This window comes from Bos indicus, chromosome 19, assembly GCF_029378745.1.
Source record: "Bos indicus isolate NIAB-ARS_2022 breed Sahiwal x Tharparkar chromosome 19, NIAB-ARS_B.indTharparkar_mat_pri_1.0, whole genome shotgun sequence".
In the NCBI taxonomy this organism is placed as follows: Eukaryota; Metazoa; Chordata; class Mammalia; order Artiodactyla; family Bovidae; genus Bos; species Bos indicus.
Genome location: NC_091778.1, coordinates 58,198,854 through 58,221,776, shown reverse-complemented (window position 1 = coordinate 58,221,776; position 22,923 = coordinate 58,198,854). Strand labels below are relative to the sequence as shown.

General features: G+C 51.3%; 2 protein-coding genes across 5 annotated transcripts; both read right to left on the bottom strand.

The window, feature by feature from the left end:
- Nucleotides 1-370: 370 nt before the first annotated feature.
- Nucleotides 371-13,179, bottom strand: LOC109573444 (CMRF35-like molecule 7). 2 transcript variants are annotated; one of them, XM_070774141.1, is made up of 4 exons: nucleotides 13,029-13,179; nucleotides 3,196-3,633; nucleotides 1,698-1,785; nucleotides 371-1,063 (listed from the first exon to the last, which is right to left on the bottom strand). In XM_070774141.1, exons 1-4 carry the CDS (start codon nucleotides 13,066-13,068, stop codon nucleotides 898-900), a joined length of 732 nt encoding a protein of 243 aa, XP_070630242.1. In that variant the 5' UTR covers nucleotides 13,069-13,179; the 3' UTR covers nucleotides 371-897. The 2 variants fall into 2 exon arrangements, with proteins under 2 accessions (XP_070630242.1, XP_019836225.2); XM_019980666.2 differs by having other exon boundaries at nucleotides 3,304-3,633.
- A 3,245-nt stretch (nucleotides 13,180-16,424) lies between these two features.
- On the bottom strand, nucleotides 16,425-21,965 carry LOC109573358 (CMRF35-like molecule 6). 3 transcript variants are annotated; one of them, XR_011562188.1, is made up of 3 exons: nucleotides 20,891-21,960; nucleotides 19,863-19,986; nucleotides 16,425-17,248 (listed from the first exon to the last, which is right to left on the bottom strand). XR_011562188.1 is itself a non-coding variant. In XM_070774138.1 (3 exons), the coding sequence occupies exons 1-3, from the start codon at nucleotides 21,435-21,437 to the stop codon at nucleotides 18,603-18,605; spliced, it is 768 nt and encodes a 255-aa protein (XP_070630239.1). In that variant the 5' UTR covers nucleotides 21,438-21,965; the 3' UTR covers nucleotides 18,107-18,602. The 3 variants fall into 3 exon arrangements, 2 of the variants coding, with proteins under 2 accessions (XP_070630239.1, XP_070630238.1); XM_070774138.1 differs by lacking the exon at nucleotides 16,425-17,248 and adding an exon at nucleotides 18,107-18,711 and having other exon boundaries at nucleotides 19,863-19,974; nucleotides 20,891-21,965; XM_070774137.1 differs by lacking the exon at nucleotides 16,425-17,248 and adding an exon at nucleotides 18,192-18,711 and having other exon boundaries at nucleotides 20,891-21,964.
- Between the last annotated feature and the right edge of the window lie 958 nt (nucleotides 21,966-22,923).

Sequence of the window (22,923 nt, the reverse complement as noted above, 5' to 3'; positions counted from 1 at the left end):
AGAGGGGAGGGGAGGATGAAGGAGGAGAATGAGGAGGAGGAAGGGGAGGGGAGGGGAGGGGGAGGAAGGGGAGGGGAGGATGAAGGAGGAGAATGAGAGGGATGGGAGGGGGAGGAAGGGGAGGGGAGGGGAAGGATGAAGGGGGAAGAGAAAGACCAGCCCCAGGGCCCCTCCTCAGCCCCCTGGACACAGAGCTGTGTCCTCACTGGGCAGAGGGGACATCAACCTGTCAGGGTCCAGAACCAGGACTCTCCCCAGAATCACCCTCCTTAGGATGTGTGTGTGTGTGTGGGGTGTGTGTGTGTGTGGGGGGGTGTGTGTGTGTGCCTGCGAGTGCATCAAGTCAAGTGACGGTCATGAGCCATCAAAACCCAGCTTGAGATTCATGTTGATGTGTGACAGAAAACAACAAAATTCTGTAAAGCAATTATCCTTCAATTAAAAAATAAGTTAAAAAAAAACCCAGCTCAACTAGCTTAAGGAAAAAAGACTACAAAATCCCATATGTCAGGGAGCGCACTGAGCTGGTCTGAGGAAGGAGGGCCCCCTCCCCTCTCCTGTATCCCTGTGGCTTCCCCCTGGACTTTGGTCCCCGGCCTGCGCCCCAGCTCTTCCAGCAGTGGGGGCACAGTGGTCTGAACTTGGGCTCTAGCCCAGCAGCTCCCAACCGTGAACCGTGAACCCCAAGTGTGGGTCCAGGCAGGGCACTTGCAACCCAGAGAAGCAGGAACAAGATGCTGGCCCTCTAGGTGGGGACCGCACATCAGGAGCAGTGGCCCTGAGCTGGGCGGGGCAGGGCGGGGTGGGCGCATCCTGTGACTCCAGGGTGTTTCTTCCACAGCTGAGTTTCCTCTGGAAATGGGGTGCGGTGTTGGAAGGCTCCGCTCATCTGTCCGTCTAAACGGGGGTGTCCTTGGTCAGAAGCCCACAGGACAAGTTCGCATAGATGGGCTGTCCCTGCTGCTCCGCAGGGTCCCTCTGATGTTCCTCCAACCAGAGCACAGCACCAACCAAGCCGAGCAAGAAGGGCACCTTCAGGAACACCAGGAGCACGTAGTGGGTCCTGGGAGGGGGCGCAGAGCAGTCAGAGCCCCGGGCCCCTCCATGCCCACCCCCCCAGAACTTGGACACCGGGGAGCCTTACAGGGAGCAAAGCCTGTGACCCTGCGCTTGGCAGCCCCGTCTGAAGACTCCCAGGGACTGCTTAATGGCTCAGTCCTGAGGGCTCCTTGGAATAGCTCAGCTTTGCAGCTTTGCTCTGTTCTGTGCCCACTTTCCTCTCCAATTTCACCTTTGCCTGAAGCACATCTCAGCGCAGGAGATGCACCTGCCGGTCACCCACGGCAGGCTGGCTCTGTGTTCTCACCGCTCCCACGACTGCCAGCTCCAGGTTGCTAAACCTGGAGGTTTGTATCTCGTCTCCCTCCGCATTCAAAAGTCATCTGTGCTCTTTTGTTGAATGGGCAGAGGACCCGCGACCTCTCCAGCAGGGATGCTAATAGAGGAGGAGTCTGCAGAGCAGACCGGGGCTCAAATGGGAAGATAGAGGATGAAGAGGGGCCTGGGCGGAGGGGCACAGTGGGTGGGCTTGGGGCCTTGGCTCTGACCGAGGTGGGCTCCAGGATAAGGTGACTGACTGCATGAGGGTTGATGGCCCCATAGGAGAGGCCGCAGAAGAAAGGACCACAGCTACTCACCTTCTGTAGGGGCGGGAGGACGAGGCTAGATGGCTAGTGTTCGTCTTCCTGGAGACCTGGCTTCCTACTACGGCCAGAGCAGCTTCCCCTACACACAGGCAAAGTCGCCCCAGGTCATCAGCACAGACCCGGGGTGCGTCCTCCCCTCACCATGCCCCACTGCACTCAGCCCTCACAGGAGACCCCCTTCCCCTGGTCCAGGGGGCTTCCTCTCTCTGGCTGCAGTCCCTCTGGCTTCTCCCCTTTCTACCAGGTCATCTGAACCACAATACACAGTCATGTCCGCCCTCGTTTCCAGGTGTGGCCGAAAGGAATAGAATTAAATATGTCAGTCCCAGTCTCCCAGTTCATCCCATCCTCCACGTGTAGTGGGAAGCTGCTCTGTAGCCCCAGGAGCTCAGCTGGGTGCTCTGTGATGACCTAGCAGGTGGGAAGAGGCGGTGATGGGAAGGAGGTTCAGAAGGGACGGGAAATTGTATGCATATGGTTGATTTACTTCACTGTACAGAAGAAACCAATGCAACATTGTAAAGCAAGTATCCTCCAATTAGAAATTTAAAAGAAGAAAAAGGATGTATATAGTAATATATGACTAACTGAATCCCTTTGCTGTACAGTGGAAATTAACACAGCATTGTAAATCAACTATGGAGTTGGATCCCTGGGTTGGGAAGATCCCCTGGCGGAGGGCACTGCTACCCACTGCCGTATTCTTGCCTGGAGAATCCCAAGGGCAGAGGAGCCTGGTGGGCTACAGTCCGTGGGGTTGCAGAATTGGGCATGACTGAACAACTAACGCTTCCACAAATCAACTGTACTTCAAAAAAAATAAATTTTTAAGATGAAAAAAAAATTACATTCTGATTAAAAAAGAATTCAAAAGAAAATGAAATAAAAGTAAGCACCGCGTTTTATTCTGGAGAGAGAGAAAAATCACACCACAAGTGGAACTTTTTGGTTGAAGGTGGTGGAAATCCCTGGTCCTTTCTGCTCAATAATGCCCAAGCAAACGGGGCTCAAGAACAGATAGTTCTGGAAACAGGGCATCTAGTTACCGGCATGGAAATGAGCGAGGGGGATTCCAGAAGACTGGTGGATGAGAGGACCCCTTCCGGTGAAATAAATAGTGAACATCGACAGTGATGAAGGAGATATATATCTCATTATGAGAAACTATGGAGATGATTTATTGTGAGCAGCCTGGTCTCCAGAGAGCAGAGGCCCCAGAGCACCCTGGGTGGCCGGGTTCCTGGGGTTCAGCACTGGGACGCACTGGGTTACCCCAGATGTCCCTCTGTGCCCCTCTGCGTAATGACAGGTCCCGGGTGTGATGACCACAGGTTGGCCACTTCCTAGAGTGATGCTCTGGGACATCACTGCAGGGGCCTCAGAGAGACCTCGGGGATACGGTGGGCAGCCGGGCTGGGAAGTGATGCTCTGCCTTGGTCTCTTCCCCTTCCTCCCCATCCGTCTGTCCCTTGGTCTTGCTCACACTCACTCTCAGACACCATCCTTTCTCTCCTGCCCTCGGGGAGGGGTGGGGAGGGGACTTCATTCTTCCAATCCTGAGCACCAGGGCCCCGGAGCGTAGACAGGAGGCTCTTACTTGGACCAACAGTCACTTTAATTTGTGTCCCCAGGTTGGCTCCAGGGTTCTCAATCCCGCACCAGTAAGTGTCTGCATCATCTGGCCTGAGCTCCTGCATGGTCACTGTGAACGAGCGGTTTCTCTGATTGTCCTTGATGGACACGCGGGCTCCTTTCTCTTCTCGCTCTAATCCCTGGGTTTCCACAAGGATCCGGCATGAGGCCCACCATGCTCCTCGGCACCACCACTTCTTACTGGTTTCCCATCCAGAGTCGTAGTGACATTGCACGCTCAACGACTCCCTCTCCCGGCCCCAAACGGACTCTGGGCCTCGAATGGACAAACAGCCTGGAAAACAGAACCCAGAATCCAGCTCCTGCCAGAGCTAGGCCAGACTGATGTCCGAGCTTGCACCAGGGTGCCTGGCCTTCCCAGAAGCCCCCAGCTGATGCCTCAAGTCCACCTTCTCCTCCCCACCAGCTGCCTGGGTCTCTTTGGTCCCCGTGTCCCTACACCTGCTCACCACATCTGCTTTTCTGGCACTTTCTTTCCATGTACTCTCAACACTGTTCTCAACCGGCTCCTCCTCTTCTCCAACCACCAGGTCCCCAAGGCCTCTGCGGGTTCTCTTCTCTCCCTTCCTCTTTAAATCTTGGTGTCAACAGTGGTGCTGTGTTGATAAATGCCTAACAACCCGTCTTCGGGGGTAAAAATAGTCTCCGGTTTGGAGTGCTTTCCAATTTCCAGAGCATAAATATTCCCACGGCTGACGTCAGGCTATCCACGTGACATCACTGGGCACCGAGGCGGGAAGAGGCGTCCCCAGTCTGAGCCAGCTCTCCCGAGGAGGAGCCAGAGGAGGAGCCGGGGTCCCCCCTCCAGCCTTTATCTTGTCTCACTGTATTACGCCCCCAAAGAGTGACTCTCCATTCCTTTGGTTTCAGTTCTTGCCTATATGCTGATGATTCCCAAATCCACATGTGTATCCCCGACTCTCCCCTTGGCCCCAGCCTGCCTGTGCACATGCTGAGTCGCTTCAGTCGTGTCCGACTCTTTGTGACCCCATGGACTGTAGCCCGCCAAGCTCCTCTGTCCGTGGGATTCTCCAGACAAGAATACTGGAGTGGGTTGCCATGCCCTCCTCCAGGGGATCGTCCCGACCCAGGGATGGAAGCTACATCTCTCACGTCTCCTGCACTGCAGGCAGATTCTTTACCACTAGTGCCACCTGGGAAGCCCTGGCCCCAGCCTACTGCTTGCAAATCCACACCGGACGTCTCTTTCCCAGAGTCAGTAGTTACAGAGCTATGACGCTTTTGAGGGGAGCTGCGTCGCACAGCTTTGGGGATCTCAGTTCCCCGACCAGGGCCTGAACCTGGGCCACAGTAGTGAAAGTGCAGAGTCCCAACGCCTGGACCACAGGGGACGTCCCGACAGTCACAGAACTGAACGCATCGCTTCTTCCATCCCGACTCACTCTCCTTCAGCACTTCCTCTCTTGTGGAGGGTTGGCGTGGATGAACCAGCAAGGGTCTGCTGGGAGTGGAACTGGGTGTTCTGTTTTCTGTGAACTGAACGTTTAAACTCACTATGTTCAGATACACAGATACTCTGTCCTTGGCCAGGACCATTTGTGCATTGCCCATGGGGCGATACGCTCACAGGAAGCCTCTCTTGACCATCCCACGGCCCCAGGGCCAGGGCGAGAGCTGGGGTCTGTGCAGGAAGGAAGCAGTCAGGTCTGTTGCACCAGGTGTCACCTCTCACACCTCAGACCTTCTCCCTGAAACTATTTTAGTTACTTGGGGTTTGCACTTATGGAAGCAGAATAACTCCCTCCCAAGACGCTCAAGTCCTGGGCTTCCCCTATGGTTCTTTGGCAAAGAATCCGCCTGCAATGCAGGCGCTATCAGAGACGCGAGTTTGATTCCTGGGCCAGGAAGATCCCCTGGAGTAGGAAATGGTAACCTACTTCAATAATCTTGCCTAGAGAATCCCATGGACAGAGGAACCTGTTGGGCTACAGTCCATGGGGTCACAAAGAGTCAGATACAACTGAGCGACTAAGCACACATCCTAATTCCCAGGAATTCACAGATGCGACTGAAACAAGGCTCTCAAGACGGAAAGTTTATCCTGGGTTATCCAGCTGGGTCCATTGTAATCACAAGGGTCCTTAAACGTGAAAGCAGAAGGGACTTCCCAGGCGGTCAAGTGGTCAGGACTCCACGCTTCCACTGCACCCCTGGGTTCAATCCCTGGTCAGGGAACGCAGATTCCTACCAGCCACGTGATCAAAAAGGAAAAAAAAAGTGAAAGAGCTGAAGGAGAGTTAGTATCAGCATCAGAGATCTGAAGACAGAGAAAGGGCTCTCGAGCCAAGGACTGTGGGTGGCTTCTAGAAACTGGGAAAGCTGAGCAGACAGGCTCTTCTGTAGGGCATCCAGAAGGAGGGAACCCTTGCTGACCTCCTGAGTGTAAGCCAGTAGGACCGTTTTGGATTTCTGACCTTCAGAACTGTAAGAAAATAAGTCTGTGTCATTGCAAGCCCCGAGGCTTGTGGTAATTTGTTACAGCAGCCACAGTGAGTGGAGCGGAACCCTGTAGTGCCTGCCCACCTTGTCCTCTGCCTGCCATTCATCTGTGGAAAAACTTTAGCCCATGAATAAGTTTCATTAGAGAAGTGAGAACATGCAGAAGCCAAGAGAAACCGTCAGGAGAGACCAGATGATAGCGAAGCCGTCCTTAAGCATAGTCAGAGACCTTTAGTTCCTTCGCAAGGGCTACAGATAGCATTGTGAGCCACGCGCTGTGAGCAGTCTTACAGAGATGAGCCCCTCGCCAGGTGGAGAAGTTAATTACAGATGACCAGATTATAGCCATGACATAAGCTGCCACAATTCCAAGAACTGGCCTCAGGGAAATGAGAACAAACCGACCCTAGAACCGAAGACTAACTGTACTTAAAATAATACGATGACACTGGTCAGACCACTGATGACCAACTTCAAGTTGACTGTCAGAGCTGACTGTGCTGTTTCTGCATGGAGCCCCCTCCTGCAGTCTATAAAAGCTCTGGCCTCTTGACTGTCAGTGGGAGGGGGATCAGCTTTTCGGCAGGCGTCCGTGCCTAGCACCCACCCCGCCCTGTTGCTGGCATCGAAACTAAAGCAAACTTCCCACCAACCTGGTGTCTTTAATGGCTTTTGAGCAGCGAGCAGCCCGCCCCTGCTTTTGGTTATAAGAAAGTAGTGTAGATTTCAATCAGCAGAACTAATGCTACTCTCTCCTCAAACCAGCACCACCACGAGCACCTCTAACTGGAGACCCTGGCACCTTCGCTGCCCTGTCCTCTCCCTTCCCGTCCACAACAACGGGTAACCAGTTAGTCAGCTCTCCCTCAAAAACGGGGGCTTCCCTGGTGGCTCAGTGGGAAAGAATCCACCTGCCAATGCAGGAGACTTGGGTTTGATCCCTGGGCCAGGAGGACCTCTGGAGAAGAAATTGCCAACCCACTCCAGTATTCTTACCTGGGAAATCCCATGGACAGAGGAGCCCGGTGGGCTACAATCCATAGGGTCACAAAGAGTCAGACAGGATTGAGCGACTTAGCCCAGGACACCCCAAAAATGCTTGTCCAAATGACTGTCTTGTTTCCTCTGCCGTCAAGGTCCACGGGGACAGTCTGACATGCTAGAAAGAGGCTGAGCTTTGGACCCAGAAAGACCTGTTGGCCACAGGCTAGTTGGGAAACTTTAGGTTGCTTCCTCTCTGAGCCTTGCTTCTGTATTTGTAAACTGGCTAGCTGCTTTCCACCTTGCAGGTCCTTCTTGGGGATGTGAGCAACCCTCAACACTCAGGAGTTGCCCCATCAGTGGTAGCCCAGCTGCAGCCCTGCTCTGCTGCCTGGGTCACAGCAGCAGCACCCCTTGGGGTTCCCAGCCCCCACTGCACCCCTCCTCCTGTCTCGTCTGCACATCGCCACTGGAGTTTTTTTTTTTACCAAAATTGTCCCCAGATCCTCCTCAATGACACTTGCCATGAGCACTTAAAATCTTTCAGGACCTCTCCTGCAGCCACTTCCCGCTGCCTTGGAATGATTTTAAATGCCTGAGTTTGCTACACTTAAAATGGATAAGCAAAGACCTACTGTCCAGCACAAGGAACTCTGCCCCATGTTACCGGGCAGCCTGGATGGGAGGAGAGCTTGGGAGAGAATGAATACATTGTGTGTATGGCTGAGTCCCTTCTCTGTTCACAAGAAACTGTCACAACACTGTTAATCTGCTCTGCTCCAACACAAAATAAAGTTTTTTTAAAAATGTCTCAGTGTGGTCGTTAGGTCTTTTACAGTCTTGACCCCCATTCTCTGTCCAGTGCCACTTCCTGTGGCTCCCTGCCTCCCACTCTGCCCACCCCCACTTTCCTCTTTCCCTGACTCTGACAGCCTCCTAAGAGGCTGTGTCACTGCCCTTCTCCTTCCTTCCAGCTAGAAAGCCCTGTTCCCAGCCCTGCCTGTCTCCTGGTCATTCTCCAGGTCTCCTTCAAGGTTCAGCCTCCTCTGCAGCCTTCCTCCTTTTGCCCCCACTGCTCCACAGCCCTTTACGGGAAGCTGAATGCTGCACTGGAGTTTTACCATCCTTAGCAGTCTCTCTCTCTGCCTCCCTTGCTAGGACGCTCCGTTCCAAGGAGCAGAGATCTTGTGTTTGTTTCTTTTTCTCTCTTCCCAGCCCCAGCCCCTGTGACTTACACAGTGTCTGGATCCTGGTTGGTACTGTTGAAGTTGGTGATTAATTTTAAAAAGAAGCTGGTCATTATGATCTCAGAGAGACTCATCCAAGTCTAGGATCAACTACAGTTTCCACACCAATGAGAAATGAAGTGTAAGGTGCTAGCTGGATTGCTATCCAAACAGTGAACACTGGAAACAAATCCAAAGCCACCAGTGGGAGGCGGGGCTAATAGATTGTGATCTATCCGACACGTGGTTCAAAGAAAAAGACAGGGACTTGGCTGGTGGTCCAGTGGCTGACTCCCCACTCGCACGGCGGGTGGCCCAGGTTCAATCCCCAGTCGGGGAACTAGATCCCACATGTTGCAGCTAATACCCAGTGCAACCAAATAGCTACATACACGTTAAAAGAGAAGACAGATCATAACGAAGAGAAAGACGTCCCAGACAGATTGCTATTGTGTTAAAACAAGTTGCCTGACAGAGTGTGTGTGATTCCACTTCCTTAGTATTTTGATAGCCCATGCATAGGGGGGAAAATTGATCTTTAATAAGTGGTTAGTGTTGAGTTTGAGGTTTTTGAGCGGAAGTTTCACTTTCTAAGTCACACATTTCTATTTTGTCAAAATCTTCAAAAACATAATTAACCGATAATAAGTAAGTAATGCTCAAAATTCTCCAAGCCAGGCTTCAGCAATATGTGAACCGTGAACTTCCTGATGTTCAAGCTGGTTTTAGAAAAGGCAGAGGGACCAGAGATCAAATTGCCAACATCCGCTGGATCATGGAAAAAGCAAGAGTTCCAGAAAAACATCTATTTCTGCTTTATTGACTATGCCAAAGCCTTTGACTGTGTGGATCACAATAAACTGTGGAAAATTCTGAAAGAGATGGGAATACCAGACCACCTGACCTGCCTCTTGAGAAACCTGTATGCAGGTCAGGAAGCAACAGTTAGAATTGGACATGGAACAACAGACTGGTTCCAAATAGGAAAAGGAGTACATCAAGGCTGTATATTGTCACCCTGCTTATTTAACTTCTATGCAGAGTACATCATGAGAAACGCTGGACTGGAAGAAACACAAGCTGGAATCAAGATTGCCGGGAGAAATATCAATAACCTCAGATATGCAGATGACACCGCCCTTATGGCAGAAAGTGGAGAGGAACTCAAAAGCCTCTTGATGAAGGTGAAAGTGGAGAGTGAAAAAGTTGGCTTAAAGCTCAACATTCAGAAAACGAAGATCATGGCATCCAGTCCCATCACTTCATGGGAAATATATGGGGGAACAGTGGAAACAGTGTCAGACTTTATTTTTGGGGGCTCCAAAATCACTGCAGATGGTGACTGCAGCCATGAAATTAAAAGACACTTACTCCTTGGAAGGAAAGTTATGACCAAACTAGATAGCCATATTCAAAAGCAGAGACATTACTTTGCCAACAAATGTTCGTCTAGTCAAGGCTATGGTTTTTCCAGTGGTCGTGTATGGATGTGAGAGTTGGACTGTGAAGAAGGCTGAGCGCCGAAGAATTGATGCTTTTGAACTGTGGTGTTGGAGAAGACTCTTGAGAGTTCCTTGGACTGCAAGGAGATCCAACCAGTCCATTCTGAAGGAGATCAGCCCTGGGATTTCTTTGGAAGGAATGATACTAAAGCTGAAACTCCAGTACTTTGGCCACCTCATGGGAAGAGTTGACTCATTGGAAAAGACTCTGATGCTGGGAGGGATTGGGGGCAGGAGGAGAAGGGGATGACAGAGGATGAGATGGCTGGATGGCATCACTGACTCCATGGACATGAGTCTGAGTGAACTCCGGAGTTAGTGATGGACAGGGAGACCTGGCGTGCTGTGATTCATGGGGTCGCAGAGAGTCGGACAAAACTGAGTGACTGAACTGAACTGAATAATGAACATAATTAACAGCTTTTTTTTTTCATTAAAAAGGAGTCAATTAAGAGAATTGCTAAAAAAAGACAGGAATTGATGTAAATTAAAATCTTATGTAAGAGTCAGCAGAAAGGGTCATTTTTTTTTCCCTTAAAAATAAATAACATAGCTATAGTAGGAAGCAAAAGCACAATGAATACAGATTCTATCTGCTGGTGATCATAAACAGCAGAAAACAGGTATGGATACTTGGAAACACAAACGCCACCCACCCCAGGGTAGGGAATTTAACAGAATCGTCCAGCACTCATAACGTGATGCGGCTTGTTTTTTAAAAATACATGGGAGGTTTTTATAAACAGAGATTATGATGGATAATAAACTGTTCATTGGACCTACGTGTATTTTCAAGAGTTTTTTGTTGTTGTTGGTTTTTAGTTTTTGTTTTTTGGCCTTGCTGCTGCAGCTTGCAGGATCTTAGTTCCTGACCAGGGATTGAACCTCCGGGCCCCAGCAATAAAAGCAAGAAGTCCTAACTACCGAACCTCCAGGGAATTCCTCCAAGAACTGGTCTGAAGGAAGAGAGAAAAATGATACGACAGTACTGCTGACCTGGGAGCAGAACTCTGAGAAATGTAGCTGATGGGTTTTAAAAGCCTAAGCCTGTTTGGGGCTTCCCTGGTGGTTCAGACAGTAAATAATCTGCCTGCAATGAGGGAGACCCAGGTTTGATCTGTGCGTCCAGCGAGAAGATCCACAGGAGAAGGGAATGGCTACCCAACCGGGTATTCTTGCCTGGAGAACTTCATGGACAGAGGAGCCTGGCTGTTTGAATTTCAATTTCAATTTTTTTTTTTTTTTTTGCTTTCGTGAATTTGAGATATAAACTTTCTTTTTCATGTCAAGCTTTCAGGAAAGTTTGCCCTCTGTGCAAAATTCTTGGGTGGACAGTCCTGTCTCAAAATCAAGATCATGGTTAATCTCCACATCTAGGCTGATAGCGAGTGACAAATGACGCATAAAAATGAGTCAAATTCACCCAAGGGGGGCTCAGAGCAGAGGTCCTGTTCCAGAGGGAATGTGTGTTGTGCAGGTTTGATCCTGTCTTAGTTTCCACTTATGGGGCTGGGCGTCTGGGCTGGTGTTCCCCAGACGTCATGCCAGCCCAAGCTAAGAGAAATAGTTTCTGGGGTGCAAATCTGGGCCCCTGGCTATTCTTGCAACACTTCGCTCTTTGGAGAACAGAAATCTCTTATTCCATTCTCAGGGTTGTTGGGGGTCAAGATACCAAGCAGATGAATGTCCAACCAGAAGCTGGGTTGCTGTGACTTCACCATGCCCACCTTCTCTCCTGCCTTTCACAGAGGAAACCCAGGGCGGCTGATGGTGTCTAGACGTGAAAACTTGACTGGCTCGCTCTTTTTTTTCCATCCTTGACTAACTTCATGCCCAAGTTCGTTCAGAATTGGAAGAGGAGGGACTCATCCCCTCTCGCAAGGCCAACCCTCCCCCCAAGCCACCAATCGGCCTGTGTGCCTGTGCGAGTGTGTGTGTTATTCTGTGTTCCTGTGAGTGAATATATGTGTGTGTCTGTGTGTCCATACGAGTGTGTGTGTGTGTATTGTGAGCGTGTGAGAATATAGACGTGAACTGGCATGTGATTCCATAGGTATGTATGTGTGTATGGGTGAGTGTGTTGTGTACATGCATGTAGGAGCATGTGATCCCAACACAGTCCATCCACACCCTTCTCCTTGGCCTCCCGGTGAGCTGGACGTTGAGGTTAAGAGAGAGAGGAGATGGAGGGCTGGGCTTGGAACTCAGATGGAAAGCTGGACCCCGCAGGTAGATGCAGACATTCTGAGCGGTCATCCTTTGGGATTCTGGGCCGTCTGGGGTCGCTGTTAGTGACATGGCCATCACAGACAAGCCAGTCCCACAAGCCATCCACAGGTATCATCAGAAGGCTTCTTCAGCATCAATACCATCAACAATGGCAGTGAGAATTCAGGGACTCCCACAGCCCTACCATCTGAATGGTAGAGTCCTACATCATTAGAGCTAGAAAGGGCTCAAGGACTCCCATCCCATCGGAAATCCAACAAGGAACCAGAACTCGGCTCTCCGGACTCCTTGGCCGTGCTCTTTCCTGCGGCCCCTCCACGGAGTGGTCTGTGAGCGTCACATGGTCAGTCCCCAGGCCTGGAGGGTGACCCACACCTACTGCCTACATTGTGCAAGCTTCCACACTGTTTCCTGGACACTAGGGCAATGGTTTTCCATAGAAGAGAAGCCCCTCCTGTCACCCAGCAGTTTCCTCTTTGAAAGCCTCCATTCCTGGGCAGGATATCCCGGGCCTTTCAGAGTCCTATCTGTGGCGCTCCTAACCTCAGTTCCAACCAGTTACCCCAAGCCTCTCTGAGAATTCAGAGCTCCCTCTGCACGAACCCAGCGTCCTTTCTCAAGCCTCCAACCCTTGGCATGCAGTTCCCTCTCTGAGGAACACTGGTCCCTCTTCTCCACGTGAAGAGCTGATCCTTATATTCTCCCAAGCTCATCAGATGGACAGTTGCCATGAGACTGTTCTGCTCGGCTCGTGGGAACTTAGTTCCCTGACCAGAGATTGAACCCAGGCCCTCAGCAGTGAAAGTGCAGAGTCCTAACTGCTGGACCACAAGGGAACTCCCAGCTCCTCTTTTTAATGGTCAGTCCTATTTCTCTTTTCCCTTCCTCAGGGCCAGATGCCTGCCTGGTACAAAGAGGAACCTAGTGAACTTTCGCTGGATGAAGTAACAAAGTCAGCTCTCATTTCCCCAAGATATTCTTCCTCGTACCTGGGACAAGGGCTTCTCAGGTGGCACAGTGGTAAAGAACCCACCTGCCAAGGCAGGAGAGTCAAGAGATGTGGATTATAATCCTGGGTCAGGAAGATCTCTGGAGGAGGGCATGGCAACCCACTCCAGTATTCTTGCCTGGAGAACCCCGTGGACAGAGGAGCCTGGTGGGATAGTCCCAGGGTAGCAAAGAGTTGGACACGACTTAGTGACTTAGCATGCACACATATCTGGCACAGACCCTCCACCCCCTCACCCCCTGCAGGGCCCCAGCCCGCTCACCTGGGAGACTGAGAAGAAGCAGAGCTGGGGGCAGCCTCATGGTCCTGCCTCCAGGTTCCTCTCCCCGCTGACTTACAAACTGGGAAGCACGCCCAGGTGCCAGCTGACTCTCAAAGCTCTGGGCACAGGCAGGTTGGTGCCCTCTGCCTGTCCAGACTGCCTTTGAGTTTCTTACTCATTCGCTTCCTTTTATAGAGTGAGTGTTTCCTGCTTTTAATTATTCAGCATAAGCAGTGCTGTTTCTTGGTGGGGCTGGGTCACAGGGCATGAGAGTGTGCACTAGGTAAGAAAGAGGAAGCTAGGGAGCTGTGCAAGGGAGAAAGGGGGCCTGTGTCTGCAGAGGGGTCAGAGGAGCGGGTATCTGACCTACCAGGCCTTGGGTCTGGTGTCAACTCCAGAAGTGATTCTCCATGAGAGCAATAGGTCCCAGCAGCAGGAAACTCTCCAACTCACATGTTAGGTGTCCATGCTTGGCACACCTGCTGATGCCTCCGTCCAGGTGTTACAGCCATGTGCATAAATGTGCCGGCTACGAAATGAGACGAACCAGGGCTCTAACCCCATGAGCACCACATATAAGCCATAGAACTATGGACAACTTACGTAATCTTTCTGAGCCTCAGTGTTTATATCTGTAAAATGGACTAATAAGAGTTGTTATGAGAATTTAGTGAGGAAACATATGAGAGGTTCCAAAAACAGAGTTCTGGGGTATGGTTAGCACGGTGTGTCCTTATTCGTACCCTGGGCAAGACTTCAGACTTTAAATGAAGAGTAGGATTAAAATAAGCACAGGATGGGGCTTCCCTGGCAGTCCAGGGGTTAAGACTCTGTGTTCCCACTGCAGGGGGCTTGGGTTCCATCCCTGGTCCGGGAACTAAGATCCTGCATGCCACAGAGTGTAGCCAAAAAAGAAAAAAGCCCAGGACAAGAGGCTGAGAAGAAGCCAGTGGACTGGGTTTCCTCACTAATAATAGGACAAATTCTAATCTTCACCAGATATCATTTAATTCAGATCACAATATATATAACCCAGGAGTAAAACTCTTTAAGAGCAGTTCTGAGAGGCAAGTGAGGGTGTTTCTTTCCAGGTGTCCAGAGCCAAATTGGACAGGGAGCCGTTCCTGGAAGTCCTGAGCTTTGGTGGCTCAGCACACATTCAGAAGGGCTGGGGGGAGTAAGAGGACCTTAGTCACGTACCAGGGCGCAATGGGCCCGAGAAAGTGAGGGGAAGTAGGAAAAGGTTTGGGATATGAGTCTCCCCCAGGTTTTCTCAGAACCAGTCAGTTCACTGCCCCACCATCTTCACTTCTCTGGGAAGGTGGAGCAAGTCTGCTGCTGCTATAAAAAATGTAGGGAGTTCCCTCGGATATGCAGATGACACCACCCTTATGGCAGAAAGAGAAGAACTAAAGAGCCTCTTGATGAAAGTGAAAGAGAGAGTGAAAAAGTTGGCTTCAAACTCAACATTCAGAAAACTAAGATCATGGCATGTGTTCCCATCACTTCATGGCAAATAGATGGGGAAACAATGGAAACAGTGAGAGACTTTATTTTGGGGGGCTCCAAAATCACTGCAGATAGTGACTGCAGCCATGAAATTAAAAGACACTTGCTACTTGGAAGAAAAGTTATGACCAACCTAGACAGCATATTAAAAAGCATTATTTTGCCAACAAAGGTCCGTCTAGTCAAATCTTTGGTTTTTCCAGTAGTCATGTATGGATGTCAGAGTTGGACTATAAAGAAAGCTGAGTCCTGAAGAATTGATGCTTTTGAACTGTGGTGTTGGAGAAGACTCTTGAGACTCCCTTGGACTTCAAGGAGATCCAACCAGTCCATCCTAAAGGAAATCAGTCCTGAATACTCATTGGAAGGACTGATGCTGAAGCTGAAACTCCAATACTTTGGCCACCTGATGCAAAGAACTGACTCATTGGAAAAGACCCTGATACTGGGAAAGATTGAAGGCGGAAGGAGAAAGGGATGACAGAGGATGAGATGGTTGGATGGCATCACTGACTCAATGGACGTGAGTTTGAGCAAGCTCCGGTCGTTGGTGATGGACAGGGAGGTCTGGTGTGCTGCGGTTCATGGGGTCTCAAAGAGTTGGACACGACTGAGGGACTGAGCTGAACTGAACTGAATGTAATAAAGGAGAGAAACCACATTACCCTGAATACTCATTGGAAGAACTGATGCTGAAGCTGAAGCTCCAATACTCTGGCCACCTGATTCAAAGAGCCAACTCATTGGAAAAGACCATGATGCTTGGAAAAGTTGAGGGCAGGAGAAGGGGGTGACAGAGGATGAGATGGTTGGATGGCATCACCAATTGAATGGACATAAACTTGGGTGAACTCCGGGAGGTGATGAGGGACAAGGAGGCCTGGTGTGCTGCAGTCCATGGAGTCATAAAGAGTTGGACATGACTGGATGACGGAACAACAACATGCAAAGCATTATATACAAATCCAGTACTTTTCATGAGAAGCTAGGAATGGAAAGATATCTATAAGGAAACATTCTGCAAACATTAAAACCAGTGGTAGGGACTTCCCTGGGGATCGAGTAGTTAGGACTCCATACTTTCAATGCCAAAAGTGAAAGTCGCTCAGTCACGTCCGACTCTTTGCAACCCCATAGACTATATAGTCTGTGGAATTCTCCAGGCCAGAATACTGGAGTGGGTAGCCGTTTCCTCCTCCAGGGGATCTTCCCAACCCAGGGATCAAACCCAGGTCTCCCACATTGCAGGCAGATTCTTTACCAGCTGAGCCACAAGGGAAGTTCTGCAAGCCTCAGGGCACGGCCCAAGGCAAAAAAGGCAAATCATGAAAAGGCTTCCCTTTAAAAGCAGGAGGAAGACCAGGATGTTCATAAGGATGACTTCGACTCAAGGCTTTGATTGGCTCATGGAATAAATAGAACGAGAAACAAAAGAAATGAGAACTGGAAATGAAAAAACCAAATCCCAAATTATTATAGGTGATTTGATTGTCTACACATAAAGCTAGAAGGAGTTGGGTTTTAGCAGGGTCGCTATATGTTGGAGTTTCTCTTTTTATTTCTAGTTTCTTGAGTGTTTTTCATGATGAAAAGGGGTTAAATTTTATCAAATATTTTTTTCTGCTTCAGTTGAAATGATCTTGTGGTTTTTTTTCTCAACATAGTTTATTCTTCCTTTTAAATTTGATTAATTGTAAAATTTATATGGAAGAGGGAATGGCCAATATTTGCAAAGACTCCTAATGTCAGACAACAATGTGCAGTAATGTCCTATCAGATAGCAAGACTTTTAATAAAGCTGTATCAACAGTTTTCAGAGTCAATTAGACAAATAAAACGGGATAAAGGCTCTAGGAAAAAAGTCCAAGAATACACAGAAATCAAACGTAGGGACAAAGCTCTGTGACATTGGTCTTGGCAATGATTTTTTTAATATAACACCCAAAGCATAATCAATAAAAGCAAAAATTAATAAGTGGGACTGCATCAAATTTTAAAGCTTATGCACAGTAAAAGAAGCAATCAACAAAAATGAAAAGGAAACTTACAGAATGGGAGAAAAAATTTGCAAACCATACTTCGGAATAAGGGGTTAATATCTCAAATATATAAAGAAATCATACAACTCAACACGAAAAAAAAAAATCCAGTTTAAAACTTGTGGTGAGGAATTCCGTCTCTGCAGCCCAGTGATGAGCAGTCCACTCTGTCACTGCCTAGGGCATGGGTTCGGTTCCTGCTTGGGGAACTAAGATCCCACAAGCCTAAAGGGGTGGCCAAAAAGAAAAACGGCAGAGAAACTGAGTAGACAGTTTTCCAAAGTGTCCATTTCATGGCCAACAGGTCCATGGAAAGATAGTCAACATCGCTAACCACCAGGGAAATGCCAATCGCTTCTCGCCTATAGAATGGCAATCACCAAGAAGACGACAGTTAACAAGGGCTGGCAAGAATGTGGAGACGAGGGAATCACTGTGCATCGTTACCTCTATGAAAAATAGCATGGAGGTGCCTCAAAACCTGAAGAGAAGAACTACCATATCACCTGGCCATCCCACTTCTAGATGTGTATCAGAAGGAAGTGAAAACAGGGTCTCGAAGAATATCCACACACCGTGTTCACTGCAATAACAGCAGATGAAGAGACGAAGAAGTCATGGTGTGCACGCACGGAGAAATGGAGGCTGTGCGTCAGTTATATCTAAAAATACCTGGAAAAAATGAAAAGAAAGTAATCTTGGGGACTGTTAAAAATATATGAATGCTCTGAGCGGAGGATAAATTAGGAGTCTGAGGTTAACATATACATACTACTATATATATTGAATAAAATAGTTAATCGACAAGGACCTACTGTATAGCACCAGGACCTCTCGTCAATACTCTGGAACAACCTCTATGGGAGAAGAATCTAAAAAATAGATATATGTATATGTATGTATTAGGAGAAGGCAATGGCACCCCACTCCAGTACTCTTGCCTGGAAAATCCCATGGATGGAGGAGCCTGGTGGGCTGCAGTCCATGGGGTCTCGAAGAGTCAGACACGACTGAGCGACTTCACTTTCACTTTTCACTTTCATGCATTGGAGAAGGAAATGGCAACCCACTCCAGTGCTCTTGCCTGGAGAATCCCAGGGACAGGGGAGCCTGGTGGGCTGCCATCTATGGGGTCGCACAGAGTCGGACATGACTGGAGCGACTTAGCAGCAGCAGCAGCATATGTATGTATTGCACTGATTGCCGAGGAAGGCTTTCTTATCTCTCTTTGCTCTTCTTTGGAACTCTGCATTGGAAGGACTGATGCTAAAGCTGAAACTCCAGTACTTTGGCCACCTCATGCAAAGAGTTGACTCACTGGAAAAGACTCTGATGCTGGGAGGGATTGAGGGCAGGAGGAGAAGGGAAAGACAGAGGATGAGATGGCTGGATGGCATCACCGAGTCGATGGACGTGAGTTTGGGTGAACTCCGGGAGTCGGTGATGGACAGGGAGGCCTGGCGTGCTGCAATTCATGGGGTTGCAAAGAGTCGGACACGACTGAGCGACTGAACTGAGAACTGAACTGATACGTACGTATAACAGAATCATTTTACTGTACACCTAAAGCTAACACAACATTGTAAATCAACTCTATTCCATTATAAAACAAACATTAAATTAAACTGACAAAGAAGATGCTGGGTTGACAAACCTGTGTGTGTATATACATACACACTCTGGAAAATCATGCGCACATATATGGTAAAACCAGGAAGAAAGGAGATGATGAATGTAAAATCCAGAGTTAAAGGAGGAACTTAGGGCTTCAAAATTTTTAACGACGTCTATTACTTAAGCTGCAAGGTATACACTCAAGTGTTATAGGGCATTCCTGGTTTAAAGAGTAGGCATTTATTAGGTATATTCTTTTGTTTGTATGATACATCGCAAGAAAAAGTTTCCTAAAAGTTCACCTAGTGTTCTGACAGCGACACTGGCCCTGAATTTATTGGTCAGGAGTCATTTCCGTCCACCAGGGGGGGCTGTGACCCTGAGCAGGCATAGCAACAGATGTCACTGGTTCTCAGCTTCTCCTGGGCCTGTGGACCCAGAGGGCAGCACCGCGCATGCCCAGGAGCAGGGGCACCTTCAGGAAGACCAGCAGCAGGAAGTGGGCGCTGCCCAGCGGGGGCCTGTATGGAACACGGGGACAGTGAACCGCATCCTTAGAGAGATGCCCTGGTCTCTCCACCCCCGCCCCCCAGAGCTGAGGGCACGGCAGTCCACATGAAGATCACCCCCCGGACAGGGCAGCCCTGCTCTAAGGCCTTCTGCTCCCCTTCTCTCTGCTTAACAATCCCCTTGAGAATTAGGCCTGTGAGCGTGAGGGTGAGAATCACTTGAGGGGGACCAGGGATCCTGGCGGGATCTGGGCAGGAGGAGGGTTCCTTCCAAGGCCCTCCACATGTGGGGCTACCCTATCTGGGGTACAGTAATCAGTCGTGTCTCCTCTCCTATAAACAGCGTTTTCCATGAAGGAAGGAACTGTTCTATTCACAGGGAGAAACTCATACCAGCTTGATGCCTCTGAAGACCAGCCCTTAAACATCTGCTGTATACTCTAACATGAAATAAAAATTAAATTTAAAAAAGTCATATGGTGAACGTTAAAAAAACAAGTGACCGTAGTAGTCGATGGATGAATGAATGACTCCCTGAGCTCTCTCCGCCCCAGAGGCTGGGGTTCTTCGACAGGATGACACATCTGACCAGGCTTCTGGGGGGCACGGGTCACAGTGCAGGGGCCAGTGATGCCCAGAGCTTCTGCCACCTGCTCTGCCCTGGACCGGGTCCTGAGGCCTCCTTTTATGGGACATTTGCACTGACTTTTCTCTCTACCTAGAGTTTTATTTTTGCAGAAACCTTAATGCCAGGCTCCCAAGATCCTGCAGGTCTCCCCTCAAAGGATTCAGCCAGGCGTCCCTGCTTATCATGTATTAAATAGCAAATCTAATCACCTTCCCACACACACTCTCACCAAAACCCCAGCGGCTGGTATCTCTCCATAGTACCCATCCCAAACCACCATATTTACATAGGAACTCTGTGTGGACTGGTCCAGGGCGTGACTTGCCCCTTACAGCACAACTCTCATCGGAGCCGGATCCTGCCTGGGTGGTCTTACTGCATCCACAGCAGAGCCCCAGGCACGTAGTGGGACCTTCACAGTCCGGTGTGGGAATAAACGAGGGGCCCGGAGACGGAAGACCCAAATCCCCGACCCGTCCCCTCACCCAGAGGAGAAACCACCCAGGTGCCAATGTCCCGGGACGTGGCCCCTTACCGAGGAGCTTGGCCGGGATCGGGGGTCTCCTGAGCAGATGCGGTGCTCCAGGTGGGCACTGCCAGGGTCGTGGGAGCGCCTGGGGAGCCCGTGGGCCTCTCGGGGCCGCTGGCTGTAGCAGGGGCTGAGGGAGAAGCACAAGGCAGGCCCCGTTTCCTTCCCCGCGTCCCACACTCTGTCCCCGTGTGGCTGTGACTCACACAGTCAAGGTCACTCAGGCCATCTGGTCAGATGTGCGTGTCCACCGCTCCCCATGGCCTCACCCAGGCCTGGCCAGTCCCTGGGCCCCCCTCCCCCCACCCCTCCAGATGCACCCTGGGCAGGTGAGCACGGTCAATGCCAAGTGGAAAGCAAGAGGGACAGAGAGGGTCAGCCTGGCAGGGCAGGGCGAGTCCCAAGAGGGACAGAGTAGGGGCTCCGTTTTGCGTTTTCCTTGGGGTTACAAGAGAAGCCCCAGAGCCCCAGGAGGTCCTTCCAGAACACTGGAGGGTCACTGGTGGCCTCTGGGCCAGCACAAGGGCAGGGTATGCACTGGAAGCGGGGATGGTGGTGAAGCCCGGTGCAGGTGCGGGCTCTGGAGCAGGTCCCACCCCTGGGCTCAGGGTAGGGCCTGTCTCAGTTCCTCAGGGCCCCGGGGTCAAGGCCGGCCTGTATGCAGTGGGGCCTTGTGAGAGTGCGCCCCCCATAGGCAGAACCCTGTACAGGCCAGAAAGAGACACGGGCCCCTTGAGAGTGGACATGCGCTTGTGAGGAGAGCAGACATCCTGGACCCCAGAGCAGGATGCCCGCCTGCCCGTGAAGCAGGAAGATGCACACCTTAACGGTGTCCATGTGTAGCTGTAGGGTGGCCCCACTCACAGACAGAGATGTGCATGTGTGCAAACAAGCATGGGCCCAAGACACCACCCATAGCCAGGCTCACCGCCCAACCCCCTCCCGGTCATCCTGGCCCAGCCTTTCTGTCCCACTTCCTTCCTGAGGGTCCGGGTGACCAGCCTGGTGCTGGAGTGAGGGTGGAAGATGCTCACCTGGGATCACGGACACCTCCACCTCGAAGATGGGGTCAAATGTAGATAACACATCGATCCCACACCAGTACATTCCCGCATCCTCCTCTCTGAGGCTCTCCAAGGTCACTGTGAAGGTGAGGCTTGCAGGATGGTCTCTGATGGACACGCAGCCCCTCCTCACTTCTCTCGCTGACTCTCTGGTCTCCACAGTCTTCCACAAACATCGGGATGTGCACCAGAATTTGTTGTCGTCTATGAATTCCTCCTGGTACCGACACTCCATGTTCAGGGATCCCCCCATGATGCCCGTCACTCTGCTGGGGCCACTCAGCAAAAAACAGCCTGGAAAACACAACCAGCTCCTCGTCCAGCGGGGCAGGGCTGGGAATACCAAGGATGTGGGTCCCGCAAGGGGCCCATGGGGTTGGAGGAGGTGGAGGCAGGAGGCAAAAGTTTCCTCAGACCCAGGGAAGGCTGAGGAGGGACAAGTACCCTCCTCACAGAGGAGAGGGTGTCTACGGAGAAGGGAAGGGCCCAGCCTGGAAAGAACTGTGTGTGTGTTCATGGGAGGAGTCAAGAGGTCATCTCTGATTGTGACTGTTGAGGTGTGACCATCACAGGCGCCCCCTCCCAACAGCACAGTGGACCAGCTTCACCTGCTTCGTGCCCTGAACCCTCCTGCTCGCTGCTGAGACAGGCGGCGGGCCCTTCTGGAACTTTCTCCCTGCCTCCCGCTGCTGGCCCCACAAACACCCAGCTCCAGCCCTGCCCCCTCGCCTCCCCGAGGAAGGGCTGAGCCAATCACCAGGGAGCTGGAGCAGCAACAGAGCTGAAGGCAGCCACCCAGCCCTGCCCCCACGGGGTCATTTCCCCAGGGATGCCACCTGCAGCAGCGCCAGGCCCTGGGCAGGGACAGGGTGCAGCCTCTTCAGAGGACTCACTTCCAGTCCTCACTTCTGCTTCTCTGGGCCTCTCTGCTTCCTGGTCCCGTCCCGGGTCAGCTCAGGTGGTCCAGGGGGCAGGGGGCAGGAAGCTTAGGGGGAGGGGCACGACTGGTCCAGGTGCTTGGACCCACTGCCCTCAGCTCCTCTCAATCCAGCGACTGGATGCGTCCAGGGTCCCCCGATCTAGGATGCTGCCCCCTCCCCACCCGCACAGCAGGTCCTCTCTCGGTCTCACACACGCTCCGGCGGCACCAGCTGTGCTCCTCTTCTGTGGGGCCTTAGCTTCTGTGGCACATCATTTCCCTGGGGTCAGGAGGGACACTCGGATGAGGATGCCATGCTCAGCCATCCTCTCTGGCCTTGGTGGGGATGACCCAGGGTCTGTGTCCCCATGACCTGGGACTGCAGGCAGCCTATGGGACCCCCGAGTCCACTTCCTGCTTCACAAGTCTGTCCTGTGACCCCAGACAACTTCGTATGTTCCACCTTGGCTCTGGTTCTCCCCGGGGTACACATCCCTCGGGCTGTGCCTTCCCCGGTCTTGGGCCCCTCCCTGCCTACATTCGACTCAGAATAGCGGTTCCCAACCTTTTCATGCTCCGCCTCTGGACAGAGTCTACTCCCCTTTGAGAACCAGAGAGAGACTGAGAACCGACAGGAGGTCAGAGGAGAAGACGCTGGGTGGAGGGATGAGGAGTTGGGGGCCTGGGGCTGAGAGGAGCCTCTTCCCCCACCAGTGACACAGAGGGGTGATTGTCCAACAGGGGCCCCAGGGCACTGGCTCCTGGGCCTCTCCTGGATGCACGTGATGAGCAGGGGCCTCTTCACGGTGCAGGGATGAGGGAGGGGACGGCCCGCAGAGAGGAGACAGACGCCTTCACCGATGTGGCTTGTTCATGTGCCGTGCTGGACCTTTAAGCCCTGTTTTCCCGGGCACTGGGGTAGGGGGTGTGGGTAGGGTTGGGGGTTAGGGGTAGGCGGTGGGGGGCCTGCTGTCCTGCCCTCAGGTAGGTTATTCCAGCTTCTCAAGCTGGTCTGCACACCCCAGGGTCTCCCACTGCTCCCCTGCAGATCCTGACTCTCCTCAGTTCTGCTCACAGGCAGTAG

Bases quoted from the DNA above. Each gene is read 5' to 3' on its own strand.
- LOC109573444 (XM_070774141.1), bottom strand. From the start codon at position 13,068: ATGAGGCTGCCCCCAGCTCTGCTTCTTCTCAGTCTCCCAG. The intron at 3,634-13,028 runs GTGAGCGGGCTG...TCTGTTTTCCAG, and splicing joins GCTTCTTCTCAGTCTCCCAG to GCTGTTTGTCCATTCGAGGC. The intron at 1,786-3,195 runs GTGAGTGTGAGC...GCCTGTGTGTAG, and splicing joins AGAAAGGATGGTGTCTGAGA to GGGAAGCTGCTCTGGCCGTA.
- LOC109573358 (XM_070774137.1), bottom strand. From the start codon at position 21,437: ATGAACACACACACAGTTCTTTCCAGGCTGGGCCCTTCCCTTCTCCGT. The intron at 19,987-20,890 runs GTGAGCATCTTC...CTTCTCCCTCAG, and splicing joins GGAGGTGTCCGTGATCCCAG to CCCCTGCTACAGCCAGCGGC. The intron at 18,712-19,862 runs GTAAGGGGCCAC...TGTTCCATACAG, and splicing joins GATCCCGGCCAAGCTCCTCG to GCCCCCGCTGGGCAGCGCCC.